Genomic DNA, 22,455 nt, shown 5'->3' with positions numbered 1-22,455 from the left:
ATGAGTTTAAACTTCTTATATACGGTTTTCTGAGAGCACACATCCGAAGCACACGGACAGAAAGCGGCCACAACACAGCATGTGAGTACTAAACTAAGTTCTCATTCACACACAAGTTTACGTTAAAAACACATTTTAACACATTAACACAGTTACAAAAACAGTCGGTTATGTCTATATGCGATAGACGGTGTTTTCGGTTATACCGGTGTTAAGCCGCAACACCGGTTACGTCATTTGCCTGACGGAGCAGGAGTCAGATTTTATTTATCACGTGAGAAGAATGAGTCGAGCTGACTGACAAGAGTGAGGTGAGGAAGACAAGACGATGGCAGAAGATTGTTTAGAAAGTGATTTTCAGTTTTATATACCTATTTAAACTTTGTGTAGCCTAAGTAATTTGTTATTTTATTAGGCATATATGGTGTATTTTTATTCTTTTTTTTAATAAAAGTTTGAGTTTGACGTTGTTGTTTCTTGAATTGAATCAACGCCGAATTACCGCTAATTTGAAAGTGAAAGTAAAACGCGCACGGCGCTTTCCCAACGGTGATACCGGTATTACCGGTGTTGTCACACGTCGATTAACCGGTGGGAAAATTTACTCATCGTCACAACCCTACTTAAAACCTGGGAAAGTCAGATTTTCATAATATGTCACCTTTAAAGCTTAAGTGTATAGAATATCAATGAAACTTTGAACTAGAGGTCTGCAAACCCGACCAGATTTCTTGCTACGCGGGATTAAATTCCCGAATAAAACGCGGTAGCGGTCGGTAACTCTGGTGTAATTTGAACGGGAGCGGGCGGTCTAACAATATCCCATTCCCGACGTCCTTTCAGAACAGCATCTGCTCTTTATTCTTATTGACCACCGTACAGCCTGCACTCAGGACTGTTATGCACGCGCTGCACGCATGAACCAGCGCTTTCGGAGTCACGCATTTTATTTGCGAGGTCTGTGCGCAGCATGTGAATAACGATGCTCAGAGCAGGCTGTAGCCTACCGGTGTGGTAAATACGGTCCTCAGACAGAACAGGCAGGTTGTCGATGAGTGACAGAGCAGAATAAGGATGGAGCAAAGTGTGGCTGCACTGTCCTTGAAAGACGTTCAACTCGTTTTTGTTTATATTTTGCTTAGCCTATCATTTTAAATGACAGATGTCGTAGCCTATTTATTTATTTATTTTTCTCTGCGACACTTTTCCTACTGTGTACAGCAAAATGTTAAACAAATTTAGTATTTTGACAAGACGAATAAAAATAGCTACGCTATTTCTGTACAACCTACACTTTTATTTTTTTTCTCTGCGACACTTTTTCCTATTGTGTTGTAAATGTTAAACGAATTGTATCCTGACAAGACGAATAAAAATAAGAAATACAATTTTTGTACAACATTTTTATTTTCTCTGTGACACTTTTTTTCCATACTGTGTAGGGCAGCAGTTGCGGTCAATAACTTCAAGACTCTTGACAAGACAAATTATATAAATACAATTTTGTGCAGACTACACTTTTATTTGTCAGCCCATCTCTCTTTCTTTCAGTAGCGGAAATTTAAATGTGAGATTCTGGAAACGAGATCTAAATTTAGCGGGAACGGTCGGGTCGGGAAGAAAATTATTCTAATCCCCACAGCGGATCCGCACCAAATTCGGGGGATCCCTTCAGCTTGAGGAACCGTCTCGAACGCCAAATCGAGTGTATATCTCGAGGCCCCCTTTCGAAAGAGACCACCCCCGCATCGATAGCTACCGACACGCGGAGGGTGGCGTTCGAGAGGGCTCCTCGAGGGGGGGGATCCGCCACCGCATTCGCGAGATAGTGACACCAGCCAACACTTTCACTTCAGTAAGGAGAGCTCTTGTTCAGGCAGCAGCATTCAAGTGTTGTCTTATTCGACTAAGTGCCCTGCAACGTGGACTTCACATGATATTCCACCATGAATCCAGTTCCAAAGGAACGTACACGTTACATTCAAAGAGCATTAAAGTGCACGGGACGTGAATTTAAGTTGTATTTATTTACAGAGGTATATTATGTCACACTTCTCTAGTAAGTGTTGTCTGTGTGTGAAGACAGTAGCACAAATCCGTGAATGAATCTTCCGAAGTGAAATAAACTTCCTACTGAATAAAGTTGAATGGAATTGAATTGAAATAAAGTTGAATAAACTTCAACTTTACTGTTCAGTGCACTGATGTCAGACTAATTTTGGATAATAAAGTTCGTTAAATTGTTAAATGCCCTGCCTCCATTACATATCTTTGTCACGTCATTATAAGTGTTTGATCACCACATTTGAGTGATCATTGCAAAAAATGTGTTTATGTATATATATTCTGTTTATGTATATACTGTATTCTATATATAGTACCAGTCAAAAGTTTGGACATACGAATGGGAAAGTGTCCAAAATTTTGACTGGTACTGTACTATAATATACACAAAGAATATCTGCCGATATATCGATATCGGCCTTTTTTTACTCCCTAATATCGGTATCGTCCCCCAAAAAACCCATATCGGTCAGGCTCTACTGTTAAGTAAGTTTCATTCAAATAATTTGAATTTAAATTATTGTTTCAAGTTTAAATTTATTCATTTAGAAGACCCTTTTATCAGCAACTTACAAATGAGGAAAAAATATTTATCATTTGTTAATTTATTTACTGATTAGGTAAGTAACCATGTAACAATCTGGATAACACAGTCATCCAGTCATATTGCAAAAAAGAAAAACCCTTCAAGACAATGGGGTCGACTTTGCTTCAGGGCTGATCACTTTAATATTTTATTTTTTACTAGGGGTGCAAGGATCGTAGATGATCCGTGATCCGTACGGACCAGGCCACACAGTTCGGCACGCATGTGATTCGCGGATGAACTGTTAAGTTTAACCATCATAGAGTGAAAGTTTATCATTTGCACATGTTTTGTCTTGCCAATTTACACATTCAAGCAATTTAAACTTGCGCGCTGTTTTCTGTGCGCTCAGCCGCTGCACGAGAAGCGCACACACGCAGAGAGAGTGACACCGCGTGAACAGCGAATTGATTCCTCTTTTACATGCAACTGTTAAGTTTAACCATCATAGAGTGAAAGTTTATCATTTGCACATGTTTTGTCTTGCCAATTTACACATTCAAGCAATTTAAACTTGCGCGCTGTTTTCTGTGCGCTCAGCCGCTGCACGAGAAGTGCACACACGCAGAGAGAGAGACACCGCGTGAACAGCGAATTGATTCCTCTTTTACATGCACACAAAGTTATGATACAATACCCGTTTTGGCAAGTATTCTAGTAAAAAACAGTCAGTTATGTCTTAAGTGAATGTAAACAGCTAAGAAAAAAACCTGATGTGCGTCAGTATTAGGTCCGTGCATTTGGTCTTAAAGAGACAGCAGCCAATAAATACCTGCTTCTGCTAATCAAATAACACCACAGCTCTAACGAAGATTAATCTGTGTTTAACTTGTGCAGTGAGCACTATTGTGTTATTTTACACTTAGTTATTACATTTCTGTACCTGAATACCACTGTTACTGACTTTATTTGTAACTGTTATGTAGTATTCATCAATGCTTGTAATTTGTGTAATTGTTCTTGTTTTATTACTAACTTTATTAGTTAAGCTAGTATTTTGTGCTGTGGTATAGAAGTACTTAAAGTAAGCTTTCACAAAATTTTTATTTTTTTTTTGCTGATCCGAAAAATGATCCAATCCGTGACTCAAAATCTGTAGTATGATCCGAACCGTGAGTTTTGTGATCCGTTGCACCACTATTTTTAACATCAGTATTTTTAGAAAACAAGGAGACTAACCACCATTTAAAGCAAATGTAAAATGTGCTGAAGTATCAGGTCAAAGCACAAGCAATTATTTCTAATTATTGTATTATTTACATTTATCATACACTTCTGGGTAATTCCATGTCAAATCAACCAAAATTCTGAAAATTCCCTGGCTCAAATTTTTGATTTTGTCAATATTTTTTCTGTAGAAAGACAAGCATAAATAGTAGTGAAAGCCAAAATATTAAATGTCACAGATGTATATTTATTGAGGAATCCACTATTTTGTAGAGTGGGGTCAAAACGACAATTTTCACCTGAGATTTGGAGCCAATTTACAGGGGTATAAAAATGACTTTAGAAAGCTGGCAGCATCATTATTTTATTTTTACACAGAGATTGGTAGCTCTATTAGTCAAATCTGTTGACTTCAGCAATCTTTGTTTCATTATATGCAAACAGCGACCGTTCAAAAATGGCAAAAAACATTTATTGTGCTTTTTGCCTCAAGTTTGCTTGCCTGTAACTCAAGAAGTATTAAAGATATCTTAATATCCTTTTAGATTCTGGTTCTTAAACTTTCCTTTTGGTATCTTCATTTTAAAGGCCCTCGATGATTAAATCCCAGAGATATGAAGATCTCAATGCAGCTCCATGAGTAAGCTGGACAATTCTACACATTTTCAGTGGTCAAAAACCAAATGTGGGTCATTTTGCATACAGCTGATTTTTTTTTCTTCTAAAGAAGAATATCTGAAGAACAAATAATGTTGAAACTAGAAATGTATCGTGATTTTCTATCAACACAGCTGCATTAAGCGTACCTGAGTGCCATGAATAATCTTTTTTCGGTAACACTTTACAATAAGGTTCATTAGTTAACATTAGTTAACTATTTCAGTTAACATGAACTAAGAATGAACAATACTTCTACAGCATTTACTAATCTTAGTTAATGTTAATTCCAACATTTACTAATGCATTATTAAAATCAAAAGTTGAGCTTATTAACATTATATTAACATTAGTTAATGTACTGTGAATTAACATGAACTAACATTAACAAAGATGAATAAATACTGTAATAAATGTATTGTTCATTGTTTGTTCATGTTAGTTAATACATTAACTAACATTAACTAATGGAACCTTATTCAATATATTTTAATATCTTTCTAGATTCTCATTCTTAAAGGGGTCATATGATGCGATTTCAAGTTTTCCTTTCTCTTTGGAGTGTTACAAGCTGATTGTGCATAGATAAGATCCCTGAAGAACATATTCTGTTACACCAAATACACAAAATAATGATCTTTAAAAAAGCATCATATGACCCCTTTAATAAACTTTCCTATTGAAATTTAAGATATCTTTAACACTTCTTGAATTATAAACTTTTTTGGGCACTCAGAGAGGTGTGTTCCATTCCATTGTTTTGATAAGAGGGAAACAAGATACATTTATAGTTTCAGTATTATTTGTTCTTCAGACATTCCTCTTTAAAAACAATAACTATCAGCTGTTTAAAATGTTACCTACATTGATTGTTACCAGCTATTGACCATTGAAAATGGGTAAAATGAAAAATTTTTGGACAAAATGTTTGAAAAAAGTATCAGCTGTATGCAAAGTGACCCACATTTGGTTTTTGACCACTGAAAATGTGAACAATTTACCAGTTTACTCATGGAGCTGCATTAAGATCTCCATATCTCTGGGACTGAATCATCGAGGGCCTTTAAAATAAAAATACCAAAAGGAAAGTTTGTTAAGAACCAGAATCTAAAAGGATATTAAGATATCTTTAATATTTCTTGAGTTACAGGCAAGCAAACCTGAGACCAAAAAAAAAATGTTTTTTTTGGCAATTTTTAAACTTTAATTGTTAGCATATAATGAAACAAAAATTGCTTCAACAGATTCTACTAATAGACCTACCAATCTCTGTGTAAAAAATTAAATAATGATAATATTTGCAATATACAAAATATACAAAGGTGAAATGCAGAGGAAAAAAAAAATGTGTGAGTGTGTGTGTGTGTCTAAGTGCATCTTCAGCTGCTTCTTTAAAGATGTGATGTCTGACAAAATTCAAATCAAATTCAAACAAAATTCAAACCAAATAGGAATAACATCTGTGCAAAGTACCAAAGTCAAATGCAGATGCATTCTTTACACATTTTTCCATGTATTCACAGTTTTGAACAACTATCATGCAATATCATTATACTGTTAACTATATACTGTTATAAAACCATATCACCAGGTCACTGTTGACTCTTACCACTAGGCTATATTATCAAATTCATGAATTCCGCAGATATACATTGCTAAGTGTGCAGGGAGAAGTGAATACTACACAGGGACACTGTGAATTGGAACGCATCTCCAGTTACCTCTAAGATGCGCACATCCTCCTCCTCTTCATCATCCTTGACCACAACAGGGACATTTGGTACGAATTTGACAGGTTCGTCATCAGATTCCGACGATGAGGATATGGTTATGTAGGACGTCTTCATCCTAACTCTTTTAGCTAACAAAATAACACAACAAAAGGGTTATGACATCCAGAATACCACTATTACTTACAATAAAGATGAAAGTAACGCCAAAATAAAGGCTTGATGTCAATACCTCGACTGCGATGGGTGTTGAAACTAGCCAGGTGGATGACATCATCATCACTGGACACGTCAGCCATGATAAGACACACAGACTCCCTGAGTCGTCCACCGTCTCTCTCTCACACAAACACCCATGCAACACACACAGGAACCTGAAATGAGACAAGCATAGCCGCACATTAATACTCCACATGGTGAATTCATCATGCTTATGATATAAATACAGTCATAGTTTCTTCATGATGCACTTAGATTGGATGTATATGTGCGTGTGCTCCTAAGATTTCATTTCCCATTTCCCACGAAATGATGCAGTTTCCAAACAAGACTGACATTTTTAAAGCAGGCAAGACAGACAGATTCATAACAACATTATATTCATGACCATTATTCAGCTTGAGTTCATGTACAACACAAAAAAATTGAAAGTAAAAGAGTCAGAAGAGTTAATGACCTTTATGAATGAGTGCATTTATATTTAAAATGAGTGCTGTCAATAAGTATCTCTGTGTGCAGAGACTTAAGTGCGTTTTTTGTTTTGTTTATCTATGATGATTCAAATCAAACGCACCTATGACACCCAAACATACAGTGTAAGTAGTCTGCTCACTAGGTTTTGAAACGCAGCCTGTTAATTCCAGTAATTTAGATTGGCATAACAGACTAGCTGATCTCGCATAGCAATGCTTAGAAACCCTGTTGATGTTATGATCATTCGTTTTCCTTTCTCTTTTTACACATGTGGACATTGCCAGAGAAGTAAAATATACAGTAAGATAGAAGAAACAAACAAATCTGTACTCGCTAAAGCCCCTAGCCAGGCTCAGCTAACGTTAGCTATTTGGCGTTAACCCCCCGCGCCAGCTGACATCAGTTAAACAAGGCAGATTTTCATTATCAGCCGGGTATTTCATCCCAACTTAATGGCCAGGACAAACTCTAATAAGACTACAACCCACGAAGACTGCTTAATAAATCTGCACGTACCTCGCAGTCACAATATCCAGCACATCGAAAGCGTATGATCGCCGGATATCGAAACAAACGGCCAAAACAAGCCAGCGTGTGACGTCAGACGCACATGCGTCTTGCTGTAGGCGGAACCGCGGAGGGTCATGGGAGTTGTAGTTCTTTTCTGTTGTTTATTTCTGGATGCCCTCTAGGTGTCTCTGTTTTCCTTTAATACAGCTTTACAATCACTTTGATGAAAATCTCGATGTAAATGTTCAAAACTCTAGATTCACCAACGATTATCAACTTGCATATTTTTCAACACTCCAGACTTTTTTCCCAAGTGATTGGATACAATACACAGAAAATGTGTTGATTGAAAGTCATCACAACTTAACATCAAAGTATTACCATTTCAAAATGCAATTCACAAATTACATCTGAGGTGAATGTCTAATCATTTCTTTACAATGATCTTACTATCATTTGAAATAACTGATAAGGGTAAGTAGCCTGACTGTTGAATTATTCTTAATTCATTGTTTTATGAAAACTGACAGACAATTCCATGTTTAGATAGACCTAATGAAAGTTTCAGGATAATAAGATCCATTGATACTAATTACATTGAAACATTTGGACTACATGATATATGGATATAATATTTCAACATTATTATTTTCCAGACACTGTTTCTATGGTCCCATGTAGCCTACCACCTTTCTGGGTTTCCAGATTCGACATAGCTGTATGTGTATAAGCCCATGTAATGTGAACCTGTATCCAAATCCACAAGACAGAGTTGGTGAAAATAAAACTGTACTGTACTGTATTTATTTATTTATTTAGCTATATTCTACATGAATATTAGTGAACTTGTCTTGTATATAATGTTTATGGCGATTTGCAGACAAATCCTTGCCATTATCTTTCTCTCTAGATACACAGACAGACAGACAGACAGACAGATCCAAGTCACATCCAAGTCAAACAAAGTCACCATCCTTAACTTTATTTCATGAAAATGGAAAATATGCTGGCTCTGCAGAGATGAACAGTGGGCAATTATGCTCAGACTCCCTTCAGATGCAACAGGCTCTCCTGCAAAAGGTGATGACTAAAATGATGAAGACATTTGAAAGTACAGTGTAAGTTGAAATGCATGCATCGGATGGCCATGACTGGCGCCATATGGAAGAATGAACTTAAAATCTAAACATGGGATCTTACCAATGTAAACTGCTACCACAGTCGTTACTTCTCTAACTCAAAGAGAGGAATGTAGCACCTGTGGTTTTCAACTCATGTGCCATATGCTAAAAGCTGTTGTATCCTCATTAAAAACATTTTGTGTTCCAGAATGAATGCTTCATCTGCAAATGACTATACAAACATGTCAGCTATTCATAAAAATTCTCTTAAATGCTGGTTTCACCCAGTCAGTCGTCAGTCAAGTTCAGACATTACCCGCATCATAGCAGGAGAATCTATTGAAATGTCAATCATTAAAATTGTACCCCTGCAATTATGACTGCCATGCTACCAAAGTAGTAGCCAACAGATGTATTAGCTAACAGATGGGATCTGCTAAATCAGACTTTCATCAAAATAAGAAATAATAGATTTCCTCTAGTGCACTAGAGTTTTTCTGTCCAATCATATAATGATTAAAAAAGTTTGTGAATGTTCACGTAAAGTACAAAATGAGAACACCTACAAGGTTTTGCTGTTTAAAAGAGATTTCTGAATCTGATGATTCAAACGTGTTAACATCTGTTAACAGAGAACATTTTTAGGTCTGGCTCACCGTAGTGATGGTATATGGGATTGCAAAACCTGATTTGAAATCCAAATAAATAAATTAACCCACCACCAATAAATGATTAAATATATAATTTTAAGCGTGTTTATAATTTTTTTATTTATTTGTTTTGTTAAAATGTATATATTTTTGAATATAACTCCAACAGGATATGCAATTCCCTGTATCTGTCATGTAATTATTATTTATTAAATTATTAACATATAATAATTATAAATATAAAAAGATCTCTTCATGAAATATCAGTATTGTAGGATTTTTAAATTAAATTTACAGATGTCTCTCTTGCATTCTATGAAATTTTTATACTTTCATAAAAGGTTTATTATCTTTTTTCGTGAAAATGTTTTATACAACACATAAAAATCATTGAGATTTTGCAGTCATTTATACTTTTTCCTTCTGCTCCAAATGTAACTGAAAGTATTTCTGTGGGAAATATATTGCTTGGTATGAGATATAAATTGTTTACAAGAAAGCATAGCTTCCCTGAACAGTAGCCATGACATTTATTACTCCATTGCACAACTGAAGAAGTGTCAAGAATAAGTCCAAAAAGCATTGACCAGGATAACAGTAGCCAGATAGATGGTTTCAATTCTTCAGCATAAAGAGCTTCCCTGAACAGTAGCCATGACATTTATTACTCCATTGCACAACTGAAGGAGTGTCAAGAATAAGTCCAAAAAGCATTGACCAGGATAACAGTAGCCAGACAGATGGTTTCAATTCTTCAGCATAAAGCAGAACAGCCAGTACATCGTGAGCATGTGAACAAATCTAGACAGAGTAAGTGTTTGGCTTCCATACCACTGGACCACTTAGATGATTCAAAAATGATTGGGAAGAACAGCTTAGTAAAGTCCAGTGAGTATCCAAGAGACTATTGGATGCTTAACAATGCACTGACGTGTTTATGGAAAACAGCCTGAAGTGACACTGTGCATATGTTTGGTGGTGGTGTGACTGTGTATTAGCTGCTCACTGTTCAGCACTGAAGCAAACTTAACTCTGCAGTCAAGCCATGAATACAATGCCTCATTCACTGCTATGGAAATTCTTGACCATGTCGCCAAATCTATTTTCACTAACAAGGATAAGGTAAACATAAGAGGAAGCAATATATATATATATATATAAAAATAAAATCAAGCTAAAACAAATGTCTTTTATGCATTATTTTTGGCAGTTTGTTAAAAATAGAACACAAAATATATAAGGATGTGATGCATTGATAATATTCCAGGCATCAGTGCTTTAAAGGAAACTGAAATATTGTCACTATGCTATGTGGACATTTTTCCAGGTTTGGTTGCATACATTATTTCAACCACATATTCTGCTTTCTCTTGTCTGAATAGCATGAAAATGAAAAATTACATCTGACAGTAGCTTTTAAACTACAATATAAAGTACCTGAGTGCAACTTTATATAAAACAAAGCACATATCAATATAATACAAAAGAAGGGCATGTGTGATTAAAAAAAAAACCAGAAACTGAAGATCAATCCAAACACATTATTTACTTAGATATTGCATTAATCTCTTTATTTATGATTGCACACATTTTTCACATAATAATCTAACAATGAATCACCCTGCATGTATTTAATATGGTCCTTAGATTCAGAACCATGCACGTCACCATTGTACTAATATCTACATTTGGTCAGCGATGTAGAACATCTCTCTAGATGCACAAAGTGAAGAAGAAAGTGCAAAATATTAACATTCATATTTATGACAAAATTATTAACCTCTATAGAAATTATCCATTGGTCATATAATCTGTCTAGGAAACCTTTAATACAGATTTTATGAAACACTCCAACAAACATAAAATTTGCCAAATGTTAGTATTTGGTTCTTATTTAGTTCTTTTGGGGGTTTTATTTTTTACAACCATAAATTAATGTTCCCAGAACGTTGCTTTTTTGACAACCTAAAAGTAACCTATTACGTGCCCTAATGGTTATTTTTAGGTTTTATTTTTACAACCATAAAATAACTTATTTTGAAATAAATCTAAAATGTAACATTCCCTAATTATTATTTTTAGGGGGACATTTTGCAAACATAGAACAAAGGATGATTATATTTCTGTTAAGAAAGCTTTCCTGGCTAACCAACATGTAAAAATGTATGTTTTGGACGTTTTTTTTATTTATTTATTTATTTATTTTTTGTAGATTCAAACGTAAAATATACAATACATTGTATCATGCTGTAATCTGTGGTCAGTGTTCTTGTTGGCATAATTAAAAGAAGGAGAAATTAGTGGGCCCCTAGTATCTTTCCTTTTACCACTAGCTGTACAACACTGAGGAAATAAATTTGTTACATTTAAGTTAATTATAAATTCCACAACTGCCATGTTTAAGCAACAATATCAAAGTTCGCTGTAAGCATCCAGAATGCCATTACTGTGCCGCGTATTAGTCAAAGTATTACAGAACTGTTGACTCCCAGAAGACACAGACCTTAGAGATGACAGTCTGAACCTCTTCTTAAACTCTGTGCTGTTTTTCTGTCTGTCCCTCACATATTCCTGATAATTCCTCGTTAATAAAGTGTACAAAAAAGGGTTGATACAACTGTTACTATACGCCAAACAAGTTACAACGAAGTTAATGTACACAACCGAACTGCTCGAGAGCCCCCCGTGCGCATAATAATAGATACTGAGCAACTGCCACAACCAGAAGGGTAAGAAACACGCCCAATAGGTCTGAACTATACTGAATATCATATATAACACCGTTTGCTTAGGACAGTTCTTCATTTTTCTGGATGGGAATATAGACGTTTGAGATAGCCAGTAGGTCCGGGCTAATTTCAGGTAGAGATATCCAATGATTAATCCAGGAGCCAAGATGCAGGTGTTGAACAGGATGGTCAGATACACTCTGTACGCGGTCATCTGCCAGGTCGGGTGGCACATGCGCTTCTCTACTCCATTATGCACGTTTCTCTTGAGGTCAATCATGATCATGGTGGGTAGAGCCAGTATGAAGGAAAAGAGCCACACGAGGCAGGTGATCGCTCGCCTGTAGCGCCGGGACCGGCCGAAGGTGTCCAGCGGGTTCACCACAGCCAGATAGCGCTCTGTGCTCATGATGGTCAGGATGAAGATGCTGGCGTGCATGGTGACCAAATCCAGGCTGAACAGAACGCGGCATCCGATGTCGCCAAAGTACCAGTCCTTCGCAAAATACGTCCAAACCACGAAAGGGATGGTGAAGAGGTACAGCAGATCCGCCAGAGCCAAGTTCACAATGTACACATACATCGATCCAGTTACGCGCACAGAGGTGTTCATGATGATCAGAGTGTAAATGTTTCCAAGTACTCCAACCAAACACATGATGGTCAAAACTGTGCCGAGTATGGATGTTATTAGTATATCGTATGACGACGCGGGCGCGTGCTTGTCGGGTCCTGTTATTGTTGGTGCGATGTTGGCAAATGCAGCCGTGATATTCACCTGAATCCTCACACCAAGTGGATCATCTGATTCCATTTTAATAAGCGTCACTTCATTCCTGTGGTGAATTAAGTTCATTTTAACAACTATTAAGAGCAGCAAAATGTGCTAAAAAATCAGAGTTACCTGAAATTTCCATTATCCAAAATATGGCTATTAACTTACCAATATATACATTACTTCTAATGTATTTCCAGGTGACGCTCTAAAAACATACATACATTGTAAATCGGTGTAAATAAACAAAAACAAATGTGCGCAAAATGAGCCGCGTTCTCATCGTCTGCGCGTAGAACTGCCAAGACTGCAGGTCCAGTTGATGTAATATTGTCGTGGCCCCACGGTCGTGGGTGGGATTTATGACAATCACTCGGGTCTAGTACTTACTGCATCACATATTAAACAATAAAGGATTTTAGCTTTTTGGATGCGCACTGCGCGCGTTTCACCGAATGCTTCAGTTACTTCTGTTTGTTTTGAAGTATCAGCAAGGAATTGGCAAGAAATCTTGCACTTATGAATAAAAGAAACAAATAAAGTTATTACAGAGTTTATCATTAAAATTACAAAAAAAATGATTGAATTAAATTTTCTGTTAAAATTACTACACTTCATATATAAAAGTGAGTTAAATTCAAAATATGAATTTTATCAAATTTAAAACATTACTTTGCATACTTTTACAATAGAAAACGTTTACAGCCTATTATAAAATATTTGTTTCCGTCTACTGTACAACTTACAATACAATAATTTCTGTTGTTTGTTTTGAATTTTCAGTAATTAATTTTAAAGTGGATGAAAGTGTTTTTCAAACTTTTGGTACCACTTTGATTGCGGAAGAGAGGGGCGGGGTCAGCAGAGCTCATTAAAACTTAAAGGAAAATGCTTCAAAAGCGGCTTGATCTGAAAAGAGCTGTTTTTGACAGGGTCAAAGGTGTTTTTTACACTACCATTGAGAAATTTTAACCAAACTATGTTACAGGCTTTTCATTAAGACCCTAAAGAATCATATCAACTTGTGGAAAATGGGCATCCTATGACCCCTTTAAGGCAGCAGTTAAACTTATGTTTTCAATCATTTCAATCATATTCAGTCAAATTGATCTGAAATATGTGAGTGCAGGTGTCCATCATAACCTTTAAAGGATTTTAAAAGTAAAGCTGTAAATACTGAGGTCAAATGTACATTATTAATTTCAGTAACACTGTGCAGATTACCCTTATTAGTTTTGCTGCTTATATTTCAAAGTTTCTCCAAATGTATAAAAACAGCTAAAGTTTGACAATACTGAGATCTAGGTTTATCAAAATAACATTTAGTTGTAAATCAAATTAAATCAAATCAAATTAAATCAAATCAAATCAAAATTTATTTATAAAGCCCCTTCAAAACATAGTGTACCAAAGTGCTGTACAATTTCAAAGAAATTAGATAAAACATAATAAAATGCAAATAAAGAGAAAATAAAATAAATCAAGAAAGAAAAAAAAGAAAATGAAATAAAAATAAACTAATATGAATGCATCTAGATTATTTCAAAATAATGCATCTAATGAATTGTCCTCACAAAGTAGCAAGGGCCTCATCAAACAAATATATCTTAAGATGAGTTTTAAACATGTTTACAGAGGTAGACAATCTGACAGATATTGGTAAACCATTCCACAACTTTGGGGCAGCAAATGAGAAAGCACGATCTCCTTTGCCTTTTAAACGTGACAGAGGAATTTCGAGGAGCAGTTGGTCTTGGGATCTCAGAGATCTCTGTGAACAATGACAATTTATGAGCTCAGAAACATATTTTGGTGCCAGTCCGTGTAGGGCTTTAAAAGTACAGAGTTACCTGAAAATTTCCATTATCCAAAATATGGCTATTAACTTACCAATATATACATTACTTCTAATGTATTTCCAGGTGACGCTCTAAAAACGTACATACATTGTAAATCAGTAAAGCACCTTATACTTTATCCTAAAATGAACAGGTAGCCAGTGTACAGAGGCCAGAATAGGGGATATATGATCCCTCTTTCTTGTGTTTGTCAGCAACCTTGCTGCAGCATTCTGTACACTCTGAAGACGTGAAAGCAAAGACTGACTTACACCCAGGTACAAAGCATTACAATAGTCAAGACGTGAAGAAATAAAAGCATGAATTACTTTCTCCAGATCACTGAAAGATGAGAGAGATTTGAGTTTAGTGATATTTCACAGTTGAAAGAAACTATTCTTCACCACTGAATTGATTTGTCTGTCAAAATTTAACTCTGTGTCAAAAATAAAACCCAAAATATTAACGTAAGTATGCAGATTGGATGACAAAGGACCTAGACTATATTTTTTGCCCAGTTATAGGGCCAAATATAATAATGAAGAAAGTTCATTCATCCAGCATTTTAGTTCTTTTAGAAATTCAAAGAAGTCGTGGCCTAATGGTTAGAGAGTCGGACTCGTAACCCAAAGGTTGCGGGTTCGAGTCTCATACCGGCAGGGATTGTAGATGGGGGGAGTGAATGTACAACGCTCTCTCCCACCTTCAGTACCATGACTGAGGTGCCCTTGAGCAAGGCACCGAACCCCCAACTGCTCCCCGGGTGCCGCAGCATAAATGGCTGCCCACTGCTCCGGGTGTGTGTTCACGGTGTGTATGTGTTCACTGCTGTGTGTGTGCACTTTGGATGGGTTAAATGCAGAGCACTAATTCCAAGTATGGGTCACCATACTTGGCCACATGTCACGTCACTCACTAAAGATTTATTTAACACATATATCATCTCCAGACTTTATTGGCAAATACATCTGGCTGTTGTCAGCATAACAGTGGTATGAAATACTATATTTCTTAAAAATAGAACCAAGAGGAAGCATATAGAGTATAATGAATAATAATGTATAATGAAAATAACATTGGTCCCAGAATGGAACCTTGAGGGACCCCACAGATAATAGAAGCTATTGATGATGAAAAGTTTGAAATTTTAACAGAAAAGGTTCTATTTTGAAGATAAAACCAACTTATGCCAGTTCCTTGGATGCCCACATGTTGCTTTAAACATTCAATTAGGATGGTATGGTCAATTGTATGAAATGCTGGGCTAAGATCCAGCAGAACTTTAGGCAGCATTGCTACCAGAGTCAGTTTTTAATAAAAGGTAATTAGCTACCCTAAGAAGAGCTGATTCTGTGCTATAACCTGATCTAAAACCAGATTAAAATTGATCAAAAACCTATTTTTTTTTTGTTAAAAATGAAGTAAGCTGACTAAAAACAATCTTTTCTCAAATTTTAGATAAAAATGGTAGCTTAGATATTGGCCAAAAATTATTTAGATCTGCAAGACCTAGACCAGGCTTTTTAAGAAGGGGCTGGACAACCACATACTTAAGGCTTGAAGGAACACAACCACTAGTCAGACTGCAGTTTATAATAGAAAGGATTCTTGGTCCAATAGCTTGACATACAGCTTGGGGTGGAAGAACATCGCTTGTAATAAATATTTTCAGATTTTTAAAACATTTAAAATGGCTTTGCATATGGGAAATGTTAATACAACAATGTTGATGGATCTCTCAGATAATTATATTTCCATTACAATAAATAGGTTAGTAAATATCTGGCAGTGAATATGATTTGTGCTGGTCTAAATTAGATTATAAGAACAACAGAGTGAAATGAGCCAGTGTCAGCAGATTGGCCTTGATTCTCACTCCAGTGTCTGTCAGTAAGTGTACAGAAATAGCCTGGCACCATCAGTGTTGAGTGACTACTGGATGAAGACCTGTAATTTCTGCACAATTATCAACTCTTCTGGAGTGCTGAGCATCTGAATTCATGTGCATGGATACAAAATTATATCATCAGGGAGCAGACGGCTCATTTGTCCATTACGCCAATAATAAGCACCCGGTGCCCTTTATACCCTTCAGATCTCATCTTTCTGCAAAATTGTAATTTCTGCACAATTATCAACTTTTCTGGAGCGCTGACCATCTGAATTCATGTGCATGGATACAAAATTATATCATCAGGGAGCAGACGGCTCATTTGTCCATTACGCCAATAATAAGTATAAATGGTGCCCTTTATACCCTTCAGATCTCATCTTTCTGCAAAATGCATCAAGACTGAAACATTATTAAAATACTTTTTTCAGGATTCAATTTTTGTTTTTGATTATATGTTATGTTTATGCCTTTTCAGTAAACGCTGTTTGGATGCTGAAAGAAAAAAAAAGACAGACATTTCATTTACTGGAAAACACACTCATTGAAATGCAGCTGTAAGGGGTTCAAAGACGCTTCAACACATCATGAAAGCTCTGGATCTTTTCAAATGCAGAAATACCCTGCAAGCATTTCATTAGGAGACAAATATGTGCTCTTTGAGTCCATTTGTCAAAGCATTTTTTCTGCACTGAAGGTATTTCAAAGAGACTGCTCATTAGGCTTCAGTTGTACAGGAAGCGTATTATATCAAATATAAAACATATAGGTGGATTCAAATAAAATAATTTTTCTGCAATAAAGGTTGTGGAATTATTAGTAACAATAAAGACAACCAATGTTAAACAAACTCACTGCTTTTATCTGGATGAATAAATCTTGCTTCATTTGCGAATGCTGCATTTTTGTCATAGACTGTATTCCAGTGGTTGATATACAGTATTTTCTAATTCACCTTCTGTGTCCTTCATAGTTCTGGCACGGTGACAGCAACAGAAGGAGACATTTCTACTGCTCTCCAAGCGTGTCCTTACTGAACTTTATACTTCTATGAGACAATATTGAGCACAACAACCAATGCAGTGCAGAATGCCAGCATTATTAACAAAGTTAGAGATATAATATAAGACAAATCTTATTACCCCAGTTTAAGATAAATGTGCTATAATAATTAGCTTAAAGGTAGAGAATATACAAAACTCACTGCTGATAAATTATACAAAAAATATATAACAAATAGATATAATAAGATATAATATATAGATTTTTAAAAAATGCTAATATATAATAATATTTCTAATATAATGCTAATATATATTCACAAATAATTTCCCTCCATGGCATTTTAGATATATTAAAAAAACTTTGTTTACCAAAATGATAAATCTATCTGAAAATCATATAAAAGTTGTTCATTTACAAATAATGCAGAGAATTTAAAAAATATGGTTCGGGTTTGATAACAAAAGCCTGGATAACAAAATAATATAACGTATGAGATAAAAACATTTACAAGGATATTAATCAGATACATAAATCATTTACGTAGAAAGTTCTGCATAATCTACAAGAGGGAGTTCAGGTTTGATAACAAAAGCCAGGAGAATTTCTTCTGTCTATTGTCTATCACTGTGACAGCTTTTGATCTGTTTGTGCTGGAAGGAATCTAAGACTGGATGCCATGCACTCTGTGATGCTCTCAGCCAAAATGCTGGGGCAAATTTACTGCAACGTTTTCACTGAGAGAAACTGTTTGAAAGAGCAGTGGTATATAACAGATCTTACTATAAATATGACAGCAGATAAAGCGACTGACTCCAGCTGCACAAAACAGAGAAATATCCAGACGTACATCAGTGACAGTTCAGTGTCTGAGCAGGAACGCATCCCTGCCAGGTTACATACAAATGTCGCATTCACTTCCCTTACATTCTGAGGACTGTGAATTCATTTGTGCTGTGAATAACAGCAAAAAGGTAGCTATCATTACTGATATACATCAGATTTAAAGTTGAATAAAGACTTAAAGTGATTAATAATATAATATAATATAATATAATATAATATAATATAATATAATATAATATAATATAATATAATATAATATAATATAATATAATATAATATAATATAATATAATATAATAATTAATAATATAATATAATATAATATAATATAATATAATATAATATAAAGATTGACTTGTTACTCATTATTTCGGTCTTTGCATAAGCAATTTTATTTAAAGAGCATGTATGAGATAACAAAATGTGGTAGTATGAAGTCAAAGGGAAATCATTTATGTAGCAAGTTCTTTATATGGTTGATTGTACACTAAAAATGATGGGATATTTTTTTTTTAACCCAAATGCTGGGTTCAGCATTTTATATAATATTTTCACCCAGGTGCTGGGTAGTTTTTCTGTAACTCAGCTGCTGGGTCATTTTTTACTGTCATTTTTACTGTTTTTACAGTTTACTGATACCAGTTTTATTCCCGCAGATTCCCATTGAACAGATTTTAGAGTGCATTTTTATTATTTAAAATGAAAAACCTTCAATATCAGGTTGAATGACCCAGCACTATAACAAAAAAAAAAACAGCAAATGGGTAATGTATAAAACCCAACAAGCTGGGTCAAAATGACCCAGCATGTGTTCTGTCCAATATTTACTCAGCGCTGGGTTGCCAAGTAAACCAGAAATAGTTGTTTTTAATTCAGCATTTTTTAGAGTGTAAAATATTGTAAAATATTACTTCCAACCTGGGGCCGGTGGAAATAAACTGCTTACACTAGTCTTAAAAATGTTGTCATCCATTTTTTTCCTTCAAGAGTGTAACTTTTTTAAAGTCAGTTACAAAAAGGTAGCTTGGTATATACTTCTGTATATACTTCTGAATCTGAAAAGTAAGACTGATTACTCTTAACTGGCTTGGTCAAATTAGTTCCTAAAACACAGTCTTAACATAGTGGCTATGTTTATGCAACTGGAGTAACACCACCGACTCCTAACTGAACCGTCAGCAGAAAAAAAAATAGATGTGGGAAAAGATTATATGGATTATTAGATTTGTTCATCATCAGGTTTCAAAGAACATTTCTAGCATACAAAAAAAAAGAAAATTCCCTGCTATTTGGATCCACATATATTTGAATATTTTTCATTAAGCATATCAAAGATCAGTAATTAAAGATGATAAACCTAAGATATGTATATAATGCTCTTCTAAAAAACCACAAGTGCATTTGGTCAAACAACAAATTTAAGGGTTGAGTTAAAAACGAATGAGGCATTTTATATTTATTTATATTTGTTGACTGTTCTCATGACTACTGCATTTTCCAGTATTCTTGGTTCATTAACAGGTATTCCCCCTATAAACCAAGTGAAGCAGAGAAACAGGTGTAGTGCAATATACAGCATATATTTTCTAATGTCACATGTTTTGAGATAAAGTTTTGCTGTTAGTCTGAAGAGGGTGTTCACTCTCTCTGCCTCTCTCTGGGAGTATGGGGATCAGATGCTCTTGGTTATATATTACATTTCACGAAAGGCAAATAAATGCACTTCTATGGGTCTGTGATGTACAAATGAATATTAAAATGTCTCTATTTTCAGAAGAATGTTGGCAGTTGTCAAAGTCCCACTCCTGCTGTGAACACATCCTACATGAGCATGATTAATTTCTCTTAAAAAAATCAACCCTAAATGGAAACAAGGCTACATTTCATCTTTTTATGTTTGACGTTTTTAAAAACAAACAGGATGGATGAAATAGAAGCTCTAAGTTCGATACAAATACTTTACAGAATTTTCCCCTTGAAATTTACTCAGAGGAACCATCTCATTAAATAGAACACCATAAGGTTTATTTTTTATTTTATTTTTTTTAAATCCAGCCTGTGTTGCCAGTAAATGTGTCCACATAGTGCTAATTAGCCAGCACATCTCAACATGAATAACAAAATATTGGAGATTATTAAAATTAAGACAAGTAACAGGATATTGTGCAGACGAGTGACTTGTGGCCAAGTATGGTGTCCCATACTCTGAATTTGTGCTCTGCATTTAACCCATATAAGTTCTCTAGTGTACTAGTCAGTACTAAACAAAACAAAGTCACAACAGAACAAACAAACAAAAAACATCGACCATTCCAACAGATGTTCTCATTTTATTCAGTTTTAACAATGAATGGAACACAATGTGGAGCATGTAGCAAGCCAGTCAGCCCTTTTTGGTGGTTTAAGATGTATTAATGGTTGTGTACATTATTAATTAAATATTTAAGGACCAAAACAAAAATCAAAACCACAAAAAATGAGTGGCTTAGTGGCTCTCAAGCTCCAAAAAAGACACACATACATGCAAAAAAATTAAAAAAATAAATAAATAAATAAAATAAATAATAATAGTAACAATAATAATAATAAATAAATACATAAAAAATAAAAATAATAATATAAAAACATAAAAATAGTTTTCACTTGTATCCAGGTCTTTTAAAACCTTACAAAAGCTTTGTGTGAGAGAGCTCATGCTTGACATCTCAGGTCACCATTCAAGTTCATTGTATGGAGAAGAGCTGCTAGGTTATGTTCTTTTGTGTTGTAAAGAAGAAAGTAAGTCATACTGGGTTGGAACGACATGATGGTGAGTAAATAATAGACTCAAAATCCCTCAAGATGTCTGTTAATGGCATTCAGAAGGCTCTTTTGTAACCCACAAGGAATAATTTATAGGAAAGTATTAAATTTACGTTTATTTGTATAGGGCTTTTCACCATACAAATCATTGCAAAGCAGCTTCACAGAAAATTCAAGTTTCTACATTTCATTTTATCAGTGGTCAGTTTATCAGTTTATCAGTGGTGATGTCAAGGTGAAGTATGACGCACTGCACTGTATTTGATCTTCTCTTACCTATCAAAACTCATTTGAGCTCCTAAAAAAAAAGTGAAAAGGTTAGACTGTATTGATGATCTCTCATCTTCTTATGTTGTCTGAACCCCTGAGGTCAGACTTCACGGTTCCTTCGCCAAACCAAAGATCTGGTCTGCATCATCCTGACAGCTCCAGCACCGATCTTCATTGATTTCATTACAGATAGAGGAGCAACTCATTTTCTTAAAGGGGTCCTATTATGCTTTTTCACTTTTTCAACTTTAGTTAAGTCTGTAATGTTGCTGTTTGAGCATAAAAAAGATCTGCAAAGTTACAAAGCTCAAAGGAGATATTTTATTTAACAGAAATCACTTTTCAAAAACTACAACGAACGACTCGTTTGGACTACAACGCATATTTTCTGGGATTTGTGATATCACAAATATCAACGAATAGGATGAGACCTGGTTGAGCTGCACTAGAGAAGGCAACGAGTTTAATCACTATGTCGGAGATACGCTAGCTTTCCCAAGACAGACGAACTTAGAGTGGTTACAATCATCCAGGTTTAAATCGCGCTCAAATTGATTTGATTTTGACGCAATATTTACACTGAAGCTAGCAGGCGGCTATGGTAAGGGGCATGACATTTCCCGACCAGGCGCCGAGTGCTGCCAATCACAACACACACTGGCCCAGATAACCAATCACAGCACACTTCGTATTTCAGAAGGCGGGCCTTCCTTTGATACAGGAACTATTCAAGCCGTTCATACCAGACTGGGGAGAGAGGTGTTGTAATAATGTAAAATATGTTAAATATAATGTGTTTTTCGAACAACCTAGTATGAGAGCACAGCAAACGTTAGCTGAGGCAGTGTTGCATTTCTAATGAACTTTTACTACAGTGTTTGCTCATTTGCACATTTTGTTAGAGTGTTGGGCAATTAAGAAAACATATCTGAAGGTAATTGTAAGGAGCCATTATTATGATTATTACAAGGCAATTATATTTTCCTTGACGTAATGACAAGTTTTCCAATATAAATTTTGTTTTACTTCCTGACAATATATTGCTCCATTTTTTTAATGTAACATCTACACATTTAGTATTTTGACACTGCTGTTCACAGTAAATCTATATAAAAGGCCATAAAT

At 35.2% G+C, this 22,455-nt stretch overlaps 2 protein-coding genes across 4 annotated transcripts in view; both read right to left on the bottom strand.

Annotated features, from left to right (window-relative positions):
- Positions 1-7,490, bottom strand: part of LOC107674659 (E3 ubiquitin-protein ligase RNF216-like) — a 35,072-nt gene extending 27,582 nt beyond the window's left edge. For 2 of the 3 annotated variants that reach the window (XM_016468697.1, XM_016468698.1), the window contains exons 1-3: positions 7,414-7,490; positions 6,437-6,578; positions 6,196-6,335 (exon numbers count right to left, since the gene is read on the bottom strand). In XM_016468697.1, the coding sequence (XP_016324183.1) occupies positions 6,196-6,335; positions 6,437-6,503 (207 nt within the window). In that variant the 5' untranslated portion in view covers positions 6,504-6,578; positions 7,414-7,490. Of the gene's footprint in view, positions 1-5,475; positions 5,536-6,195; positions 6,336-6,436; positions 6,579-7,413 lie in introns of those variants that run through there. The other variant, XM_016468699.1, reaches the window with a different exon arrangement.
- A 4,100-nt stretch (positions 7,491-11,590) lies between these two features.
- Positions 11,591-12,721, bottom strand: LOC107674586 (urotensin-2 receptor-like). Its single transcript, XM_016468598.1, has one exon. It carries the CDS (start codon positions 12,719-12,721, stop codon positions 11,591-11,593), a length of 1,131 nt encoding a protein of 376 aa, XP_016324084.1.
- Positions 12,722-22,455: the final 9,734 nt, after the last annotated feature.

The sequence above is a fragment of the Sinocyclocheilus anshuiensis genome, unplaced genomic scaffold (genome assembly GCF_001515605.1).
Source record: "Sinocyclocheilus anshuiensis isolate Anshui unplaced genomic scaffold, SAMN03320099.WGS_v1.1 scaffold152, whole genome shotgun sequence".
Lineage (NCBI taxonomy): Eukaryota > Metazoa > Chordata > Actinopteri > Cypriniformes > Cyprinidae > Sinocyclocheilus > Sinocyclocheilus anshuiensis.
Note: the sequence above shows the minus strand (reverse complement) of the source record. Positions and strands in the feature narration are given on the sequence as shown.